The 10,882-nt window shown below is 41.0% G+C and overlaps 1 protein-coding gene across 1 annotated transcript; it reads right to left on the bottom strand.

Annotated features, from left to right (window-relative positions):
- Positions 1 to 1,721: 1,721 nt before the first annotated feature.
- On the bottom strand, positions 1,722 to 10,572 carry tmprss2 (transmembrane serine protease 2). The gene is made up of 14 exons (XM_078265926.1): positions 10,488 to 10,572; positions 10,123 to 10,191; positions 9,729 to 9,921; positions 5,434 to 5,526; positions 5,196 to 5,312; positions 4,953 to 5,082; positions 4,485 to 4,601; positions 4,312 to 4,352; positions 3,928 to 4,096; positions 3,619 to 3,791; positions 3,408 to 3,503; positions 2,496 to 2,638; positions 2,183 to 2,335; positions 1,722 to 1,983 (listed from the first exon to the last, which is right to left on the bottom strand). Exons 2-14 carry the CDS (start codon positions 10,135 to 10,137, stop codon positions 1,975 to 1,977), a joined length of 1,449 nt encoding a protein of 482 aa, XP_078122052.1. The 5' UTR covers positions 10,138 to 10,191; positions 10,488 to 10,572; the 3' UTR covers positions 1,722 to 1,974.
- Positions 10,573 to 10,882: the final 310 nt, after the last annotated feature.

Below are 10,882 nucleotides of genomic sequence, written 5' to 3' on the forward strand. Positions count from 1 at the left end.
TACACCCAACATTGGTTATTGCAGAGGGTTCTTAGCCTAATTTAATATATTTCTGTGTGATTTAGCATGCCTTTGGTTCGTTTGGTGGGCTGTGTCGACCTCCATCTCCACCTCTGTCCCTCTGTCTCAGTGATTACTAAATGTTAACTCCCTGGTTTGTCATTAATCACATCTTAAGCTCAGCTGGCACCGAGTGATGGCTGATGTTTGTAAATCAATTCCTCTGCTGTTAGCGTGGAAGAAGGAAAATGTCCTAAAAGCTTAAAGAGCGGCCGCTTTAGCTGATGAGGAGGGGCTGGTTGTGCATTTGTCACCAGAATAAACAGACAGACAGAGACATCTCTCTGTCACAGTGTCTCATTTGAAGAAACTCCAACACAACGCAGAAGTTTGTCACGATGAGAATAACTAACTGTGTGCTATGTTGCCAGTAGTAACACGTCATAAATGAGACACCTGAAATCAAACCAGGAGCCTCTAAAGCCCCAACCTGAGGACTGTGGGGCTGTTGAAGAAGACAACCATCCCCTTTAAGAAGCACAGGCCTTTTTGGAGATGGAACGGGGATGGGATGTTGAATCATTGAAATCTTTCTCTTGTAAAATAGTCCCATTTTTAAAGGCTGTAGAAAGTGAACCTCCTTTCCTGCGATGCGACCACTAGATGTCGCTGTTCACCAAGGATAACCCACCATCATGTTCAAGCTAACTGACTGCAGGATGGTTCTCTCTTTAGGTCTCCTCACATGCAAACTCCAAACAGTTTCAATGGAATCACAAGTTGACAAGATAGAAATCTTCTGTGAAACAAAATGAGACACTTGACAATGAGTCGCATGTGTTTATTTTAAAGTACTCCCAACGGAGTTTGGAGCAAACTGGAGTTCACTTGGACATCCAGCTGTTGGGTTAGGGTTAGAGTGGGTTAAGGTCTGTCACAGTATGTTCTAAAACAAAGCGACAAAAATACCCAAAAAGGAGACAAACGACAAATGGAAAATGGAAAAAGAGGCCAAAAATATGAGAAAGAAATTAGTCTGTCTAAACAGGAGGTTTCAGGTTTTTTTCTGATCAGCCTGAAAAATTGTTAAAATATAGCTTTACAAACAAGTACATAAACAGATTAACAGAAATACAGGAAGAGAGAGCGGTGGAAAAAAAAAGGAAAAGGGGTAAAGGAAGGGGGGAGGGGGGGACAGCTGACATTGGAACTCAGTCCTCCAAGTCGGGAAATAAGCTGAGGGAGTCAACTAAATCTAGGAAAGGGTTCCATGTCTCTGGGAATGTCGAGATAGAGCCTTTCAGAGATGATCTAAGTTTCAAGTTGTCGAGCACTTCTTTAATCCAACGGTCGTGTGTGTGGGGGGCGGGGGAGTCTCCAGTTGAGCAAGATCAGTCTCTGGGCTGTCTAAGGGTTAGGGGGGATAATGTGATCATAGGCTCTGCTCATGGTGTCAAATAATGCTGATCCAAAAGGTTGTTAATTTAGTGCAGGACCAGAACATATGAGTATGGTTGGAAGGGGACTGGTTACAACTGTTACAGGCGTCCCGGACAGTGGAGTATATTTCAGACAATTTTGCGTTTGTGTAGTTGACTTTGTGAAGGAACTTGCACTTGTGAAGGTTTCTTGATATTGGAAGCAGTAGTTATTTAATGTTCTCTGACTATCTCTACAGGACATTTGTCACACAATGTCAAACTGAAACCAAGTTCTTTGTGCAAAATGTGTTTTATTACAACAAATAAATAGCTTGATTTTGGTCAAATAAAAACATTCAATCTGTATTAATAACAAGAATATAAAAAAATGAAATCATACATCAGTTTAAATTTGTACAATCTTTTTGTTTTGTTATATCTTCCTCGTGATTACATTTCCTCAGAGTTTCAGATTCAAAGTGCAAAGTGTGTGATAAAGTGTGTACTGCTGATTAATGACAGAGGTTTGAGTTAAGGTTTACTGAGAACTCTGTCACTCGTTCTGTGGAGATAAAAAAAAAAAAAAAAAAGAAAAATAGAATTAAAAATGTGAACCTGTGAACAATTAGTCATTATTAGTGTCTTTTATTACTCAGAAAGCTGAAATACATTTGCACAATTGAACAATGCATTTGGGAAATTAGAATCCCATTTCTACAGAATACAGAGAATTACATCCATATTGCAATAACATACTGTACCTGCATTTGTTCATATACCCAGTGGATAAAGTAGGTAACATTGCCGTAGACTCCTGGCTTGTTCTTCAAAGCACATCCAATCCCCCAGCTAGTGTCCCCTGCCAGCCACCATACATCTCCCTCCTTGACCACCAGGGGCCCTCCACTGTCGCCCTGCAGCACACAGGAGGAATACATGTCTCAGGTTAGTGTGTGTGTGTGTGTGTGTGTGTGTGTGTGTGTGTGTGTGTGTGTGTGTGTGTGTGTGTGTGTGTGTGTGTGTGTGTGTGTGTGTGTGTGTGTGTGTGTGTGTAGAGAACAAATTCAGACTAACTTGACATGAGTCGACTCCTCCCTGCATTTTTCCGGCACAGATCATGGTCTCACTGATTTCTCCATTTAACACCTGAAGGCTGTTACAGGTCTCTCTGCTGTAAACGGTCACCTGGGCTTGATTTAGTCTGTCAGGGGATGGTCCTGTCCAGGGGATGGAATATTTTAATGATTGCACACCAACAGTTAGCTCGGCCAAGCTTTAAAAAAAACAGTGTTCTCCTACTTGGACTTTAAGCCTTGAAAAAGCAGGTGACCCCTGAAACATTTGGACAATAATCTACAGTAAGAGGCGGTACACATGTTATATTCTGCATTTGACTACACATGGAAAGTTGGGAGACTGTCCTCCCCTGACAAACGCTCCCACAGGTCGATTGTTCAAGCAGCAATTACGACTCATCTTTATGTTTCTAGTGGCGGCTCCCACGAGTGGCTGTACTAATTATGATCAGAGCAAAGCAGGAAGTGAGGTGACACAGTATAAGAGCGCCAAGTTGATCATGAGGAGGTAGTTTGGGGTGGTGGATGGGTCAAACAAACACAGGACTTTCACCCAGGAGACCGGGGTTCGTGTGTCCCATTTAAAAGTTTACGGAACAAATGGAGTCATGTCACGTTCAGCTTCACATGCGTAACCTAGAGTGAAGTAACATCTGATTTGAACCCAAACTAAAATTAACTAAGTAGTTTTTGTGCCTAAACATAACCAAACTGCAACTGTTTCATAACGTAAAGAAAAATGTGAGCGTTACGTTAACAAATGCAACCTTTACGTTCTCTGGTTTAGATATGATGGCGGAAAACGCTCCTGTGGGTTGTATTAGAGGGTATGGGAATAAACGACCCATATAGTCGTATGGTTTGGAGGACTTGTTGAAAGTTGGACATATACACTTTGCGTTTGGCTCACCAGATGAGCGCAAGGCTCCCCATCCTGTGATCCAGGCATGATGTCCAGCAGAGAGGTCCAAGCCAATGTTGGGGAGACACACAGGCTTCACTGTTCCTGAGACATAAACATGTATGGGCTCAAAGTGTTGCTATTATCAATGAAGAAATGAACTGACAGTTCAAATCATTATTCAGTTAATGAAATATGACTTTTGCTGGCAAGTACTTACTTGTAAATGTCAGAGGTGTATAGAGCTTTAGGAGAGCAATGTCATTGTCATTAGTGTGTTTGTCGAATTTGTCATGACTGATAATTTTGCTAACTGTTTTGCCGGAGCCCAAGCTCATCTGAAGCAAGCTCACATCACCATAGTACACCCTCCACTGTGCAGGATGTGAGTACCTACCATGAGGAATTATAGTCAAACATAGAGAAAACAAATGTCACATGCTTTCCTGAATGTAAATTAAGAGACAGTAAAAACAGTGCACAAACTTAGCAAATGGCATGAAGGACCCTTAATGGTGTAAAGACTCACTTTTCAAAGCAGTGTGCAGCAGATAGGATCCAGTAAGAGCTGATAATGGAGCCTCCACATGTGTGTTGATGCTGAATCTGGAGACTGACCTGCCACGGCCAAGCCCCATTTACTGCCGCTGTACCACCTACAATACGAGCACGGGGGGCTGCTGAACTCACTCCACATTCTGGGGTGGGAGGAAAAGAGTTTAATATAACTCTTCTTTTCAGAAGTCAAAGAAAGAAAAGTTCAATTCAGGTGAAGTTAAAGTAGATATTTGGCCCCTTTATCCAGACTGGCTGGCTAAATCCCATTATTTTTAAGACAACAGCTTTGTACATATCACTAAATGCATGCACGTTTCAGTGGTGTAATTATGTCCCAGTTAAAGCAATATCTTACCAATACAATGAAGTTTGACTGCTCTGGCTGAGCAATTTTGGCTGCAAAGGAAAGGATGACAGAAATTGATATTAAAGAAACAAAACTTGATTCTGTTCCCAATGGGAATGTAATCACTGCTGTACTGTGCATAAAGTTATTATGCAGTGATAGGTGGGGTGGTATACATGTACCTGTAAGTGAGCTGTGACTGTATACGTGATCCATGATAACTTCCAGCCTTCAGCTTCATGTATCCCCTGGAGGCCAAAGAACCGGCACTGGTTTGGGTGTAGGACACATAATCCTGTCTGTGGGATGGACACACGGACAGACATGTGATCAGTGAGGTAAGATCCAAAAAACACTTCAGAATGTCAGCCAGTCAAGTCGTCCAATGTTGATATGATGGAGGTTCCTCTCTGACTACAGCTATAACAAAATATGTGTATACATTTGTGACGACCCTGCTAGTAGTCAGCTGTGTCTGTGTGGTGACTTGGTTGTTGATTGTGGAATGGGCTAGGTAAATAAAGTATATTTTGGCTCCTCTCTCTCTCTCTCTCTCTCTCTCTCTCTCTCTCTCTCTCTCTCTCTCTCTCTCTCTCTCTCCCTCCGCCGAACGGGGAGTAACAACGGTAAGAAAAAAAGACAATCAGCACCTCTTGTACCCTATGTGCTCACACACAGCTCTCCCAGAGTTGTTGTCCCAGTTTTCAGCACACACCGGCATCCACGTCTGGCTATCAGATGAGTAGGTTTCCAGCATGAAGTTGGTCCCGTGAAGGCGAACTGTGAACCAGAGAGGTTTTAGACAAGACAATGGTATTCAGCCACCATGAAGTTCATTGATGTGACTCACAAAGGCCACACACAGTATGTATGTCTTAGTTTTAATGTCTTACAGCACTGAGATTCATCCTCTCCGTGAGAACAGTCCTTTACACCATCGCACCACTGGGACAAGCTTAAACACTTCCCACCACTTCTACACGTCTTCCCCAGTAAACACTGGTAGTATACTGCAAACACACACACACACATTCAGTATACAGCACACAGGAATTTGCCAAGATGATAATCCTACCAAATTCATGACAAAAATAATTTTAAGCAGCTACAAAAATCTTTGAATGAACTTACAGAAGTACCAGAGCAAGAGGCTGGCCGTCGCCAGGATGAGAAGCACACACAGAGATGCACACAGTATATATTTCCACTGACATTTCTTTATTCCTGCAAGGCAAAACAAAAATATAGTTGTGATAAAACTGATTAGGTAAAAATAAAATACGAACTGCATGCTCTTTAAGATTTGAATACAAATACATGCAGATAGGCTTAGCAGATACCATACTGCAGCTATGACAGAAAACGAAACATACTGTGGAACTAAGCTACAGTATACAAGTCTTATAACACATAACTAACAGAGTTACGCTACTTTTAGCTGCATTATGTTTATTACAAATTAAAATCCTATGACTAAAATTGGGAGGTGGTTTCAACACATCATGTGTCAATACTTATTTGGTCTTGTTTTAAATATATTATATTGTTCTATATAATCCTGGACCTGGCCTGTAGACCCGTTCGCAATTTGGTGTTGGGGGAATTTCTGGCTTGAACTGAGTTAGTGGGTCCCTAGACATGAAAAATCACAGAGGTGATCCACCATAGTGCCACGAATTGTGCAATGGTCAAATCAAATATGGCCGCCATCGGCTATGATGAAAATCTATCTTTTTTGTTAGTGAATGTTAATGCACATGTCATACCTCTATTTTGATTGATATGACCATAATGGGTGATTTTACCTTGAAAGGTCATGGTCAAGGTCTTTTTCCTATTCTGAAGAATCTCAAAAGACATGCACATGTGAACTAACTCAAATTTATAGTCTGCTCTTATACTGTGTATTTGTACAACACTAAACAGAGTTCACAGAAAATAAGAGGACAAGGTTTAACTTTTCTTGTATTTTACAAGGAGTATCAAAAGATTTCCAAGGTTCCTAAAGTTTTCATCTCACTATTGAGCATCGCACCAATTGATCAACAGTGAGCGTTACACATGTACATGAGAACTAACTCAAATTTACAGTCTGCCCTTATACTGTGTATTCGTATAGCACTGGACAGAGTTCACAGAAAAAAAGAAGACAAGGTTTGACTTTTCTTGTATTTTACTAGAAGTAGTCAAATTTAAAAGATTTCCAAGGTTTCTAAAGTTTTCGTCTCACTATTGAGCATCGCACATATTGATCAACATGGAGCATTCTAAAATACCTGGCCCCAAGAACTTGAATTTGGTTACTTCAATGGCATGGATCAGAAATTGCCTGTAACAAGTGAAAAGACAGGACGTGAGAGAATCAAACAAGCTGCTAAAATCCGTAATGATGTGGTTACAAATCGTATCAAAACTCTGATGGAGGATAATGATAATAGCATTTGTTGTTTGTTTACCATAATACCAACAAATGCTACAAGTCATACACTCATTCTTGCAAACTGACATCTATTGAGAAGAAAAGAATTGAAGAATTTAAGGTGTGTGAGACAGATGAGACAGTCTCATCCAAAGACATGGCCGAGGCACATAGGAGTATGGCCATTGCTAGGAGCGGGGCGTGAGTATCCGGCACTTTCTCATGATGTGCTTTCAGCATCTCCCCTGTTTGACGGTGACCTACCAACTCATGCAACAAGTCAAAACTTGTCAGTGAGATTGAGCCTCGACTTGATCTCACCCAGTGGAGTCCTGAGTCTACTTATGCCACTCATGTTGTGGTAGACTTCATGTCGACAGATGCCTCTAGCACAATTCCCTATTTTAGGTGCTGTCATTAATGCCATCATCAGCTCAACATCATCCCTCTGCCAAGAGCTGGAGTTCATCCATCTTGTACTAGATTCCTACATCGAGATGTCCCTGAAAGAAGGGGAGCGCATGCAGCGTACAGACTCAACAACAGGTATCGGCATCATTGGCATGAACAGACACACACCTATCCCTCAGCAACTTGACACGTTCTGGGCGTCTGAGGAGAACAAGCGGAATCTCCAACTGTTAGCTCGGGATATGGTGTGCAATTGAGCCAGTGGCAACGCTACTGTCATTGTCAGCTCTGTTGTCATTCATGATGAGGTGCTACCAGCAAAGGCAGCTGGTGGCGAAGACATCCCAGACCTCTTGAACTGGATTGAGGAGGCTGATGCCAGGTTGCCGGTGCATGTTGAGTGGGCTGTTCATGTGAAGCAGTGCAAGAGAGTTGTCATAGTCTCCAATGACACAGACACCTTTGCATTGCTTCTCCACTACAGCCCATACTTCCAAGAACTCGGGATGAAGGAGATCTGGCAGCAGTATGGCACTGGTGCGAGGCGGAGAATGCTTCCACTCCATCAAGCAGTCTCTCGTCTTGGAACATTACTGTCAAAGACAGTGATTAAAGCACATATCCTGACTGGAGATGACTGTATGGGCAAGGTGGGGACTAAACAACTACAACAGCTAAGACATTTGATGACTTCAGAGTAGAAATCTACACCAGTGGGAGTGCTGGAATTGATGCTCTCCCTCCCACAAGTAGTGGGATCAGAGGCCACATCCAACGAGGGGCGTTTCTGGTTCATATGGCATGCCACTTGCTTGCAACAGCCAAGGACCCCAAAGCAAGACTAGAGCCAACGGAACATGGATGGAAGGAGCACTTTGGCACACTCCTGCCATCAAAATGTCCGAAGCCCTTACCACCAAGTCTGCTCACAGTATGTGAGTGTGCAGGCAAGTGTGACAATCGCTGATTGGCTGTCATGCTGCTGGAGTTTCATGCACCGTATTCTGCCATGGAAAAATGGAAAAATCATCCTATAAAAATCCATCCCACTAACATGCATGCACACATACAGTACACTTTGAAAGAAATCAGACTATATGGTGCACTTTTAGTTCATTTGGTATGATGTAATTTGTATCACTTTTATTGCTACATAGTATTATTTGCACCCAATTGTTTTATTTTATATCATTGTACTAACACCCAATTAAAATAAAAGTTCAAAGGGGATGTTTATAATTGTTACGTTTCTTCTCTTCATGTCTTGTTATAATTAAAACAAGTCATTGTGGAGAAAAATACAATAACAAGTGACTATAAAGAAGAAATCCCAGATTTATATTTTATTTCAGCTTATTACTTTTTTATTTTTGATATAACCTTTATTTATTTACCTTTATTTATTATTATGAGAATTTGTTCTCAATCGACTTACCTTTATTTATCCAGGTAAGTCGATTGAGAATTTGTGGTTGTAGCAACGATGTCACATTCACACAGTTCCACATTCATACCTGGAAGCCACCCAGTACAACCACAGTCTGATCTGCTGGCCACTGAGCAGCTCCACTTGAGCGGTTGGGGTTAAGGGCCTTGCGCTTCAGTGGTGGTAATGAGAGAGGGACAAACGCTGCTCTTTCACCTTCCCCACCCAGGATTTATTATTTTAGTCGGTCAAGCTTGCTTCCTTAACCTTTAGGCCACCACTGCCCCTGTGTTTGCCGTACTTTTGAATTTGAAATTAAGTGGATATTATGAAAATAATTGTTCCATTTACATATTAAAATAAAAAGGTACACAAAAAAATAAACCATAAGGTTCTACTGATGTCCCCACCTCGATAATATCCATACAGTCCCATAGAAGGCCCTATGTATTAGGTCAGCAATGCGGTGATAAAGCACTTGAAACATGGCCTTAATGGGGAATGAAGCAAAAATATTCCAAGTAGTTATTTCTCCAATTATTTACTAGTTTACCATACTTTTATTCTGATGCATAAAAGTTATTCTATATGCATCTTTGTGAGGTAAAGGTATTGTATATATCTCAGCAAGTAGAGTATGACTGATTCAAAGAAAGGCTAGGCAACTTTTTCTCAACAACAGCCACTGTGATTTTGAGATAATAGTACTGTGCAGTAAATGTACAACAATAATACAGAGTACAACAGCAGAACAACTAGAGAAGAGTCATAAAGTAGCAAACTCAATCTTATGTTATGGCACAGCAATACCAATCTAATGTTTGTAACATGACCTATTTTAGCTGCCATATACCACTGGTCATACCAGGCCAAGTAAGACTGCAGCAGCAGAGTCTCTCTGAGTGTGTTTTATTGCTCATGAAATCAACCTTTCATCTGTAAAAGGAATAATTGTGTTTCTCATTTTAAAAGTTTACGTGAGACAGACTTTTTATGTTTTTAAAGTTAAAATAAACACATGTTAATGATTGTATGAAAGCAGATAAGCTGTTTTCATTGGGGATGTTTGCCTTCTGACTAACTGGAAGTGATTTCTTTCCCCACCCTTTTATTCCAAACGGTATCGCTTCACAAAAGGCTGTGGGTAAAACATGAACGATATTACTGTACCTTCCCTTTGTCCAATGTTATGTGGTGTTCCAGGTGTCGCAGTGTGGTGAGTATTGATGGTTTGGGGAGTGACAGCAACATAGCTGCGGGTTTCCTGTGGGAGGAAAGGGTAAATACCCTGTTGTGGGGCATTTGAATGAGGTCTTCCTTCCTCATGCTGAAACCCCATGTTGTCATAGGTGGGACCATTTACCTGGAGGCACAGTAAAGAGATAGGAATAAAAACAGTTTCTATAGATAACACAAGGTAAACTTGTGATATGGCTGTACTCAGACAAATCCTTTCACGTTTGAAAATATTATAAGCTAAGAATAAACAGTTTAAAAAAGGGAATATATATATATATGAAAACCCATTTAGAAATGTTGCCTTCTACTGTGAAATTGAACTTACCTGATTGTTATTCATATTGAAACTGGTTCCACTGCCTGTGGAGGGAGACTGTCGAACCTGGAAAAGGTTCTAGTTTTTTTTTTAAATAAAAATGAACAAAGCACTAGTCATAAGTACAGTACGCGACGCACCGTGTCACTAAACAGTAGCATTCATTAAAGCAAATTCATAAAACTTGGGTGACAAGAAGTAATATCAGAAATACTTCCCCACCAAACACTGAATGAACACTTCAAGGTTTTTAACAAACAAGCTGCAAGCTGATTTGAGAACTGTTCTAAATTCCAAATATAACCTGAGTTATATACCTGAGTAGGCTGACTTACTTAGTTTACAAACACATTTGTTAACAGATTTCCACCTACCTTGAATTTCCCACAAATTCCTTTAGCACTCTGATTCTGTCCACTGTCCTGCTCCCTCTTTCTCTCTTTGCCTCATGTTCTGCCCATTCTTCCGTGTAATCAACAGCCATGACCACACCTTTTCCACTGTGTGCACAAGCCAGCCTGTTGTGCGTCACTTAAGTTTTTTACAACACTTTAAAAATGACACGGGCAAACAGTAGGCATTGATGAATGCTGACACTCATTACCTTCTGTCCACAGCCAGGCTTTGGGATAAGGGGAATGAAGTGAAAAAGAATGTGTTCATTTAGCAGTAGCCTTTGACTGATGTGTGAGAGGGAAACCTAATTTAGGAATATAATTCATCAGTGTGATATACTGTGACATATACTGGGATTTACATGCATACATCT

This window comes from Sander vitreus, chromosome 13 (assembly GCF_031162955.1).
Source record: "Sander vitreus isolate 19-12246 chromosome 13, sanVit1, whole genome shotgun sequence".
Taxonomy (NCBI): domain Eukaryota; kingdom Metazoa; phylum Chordata; class Actinopteri; order Perciformes; family Percidae; genus Sander; species Sander vitreus.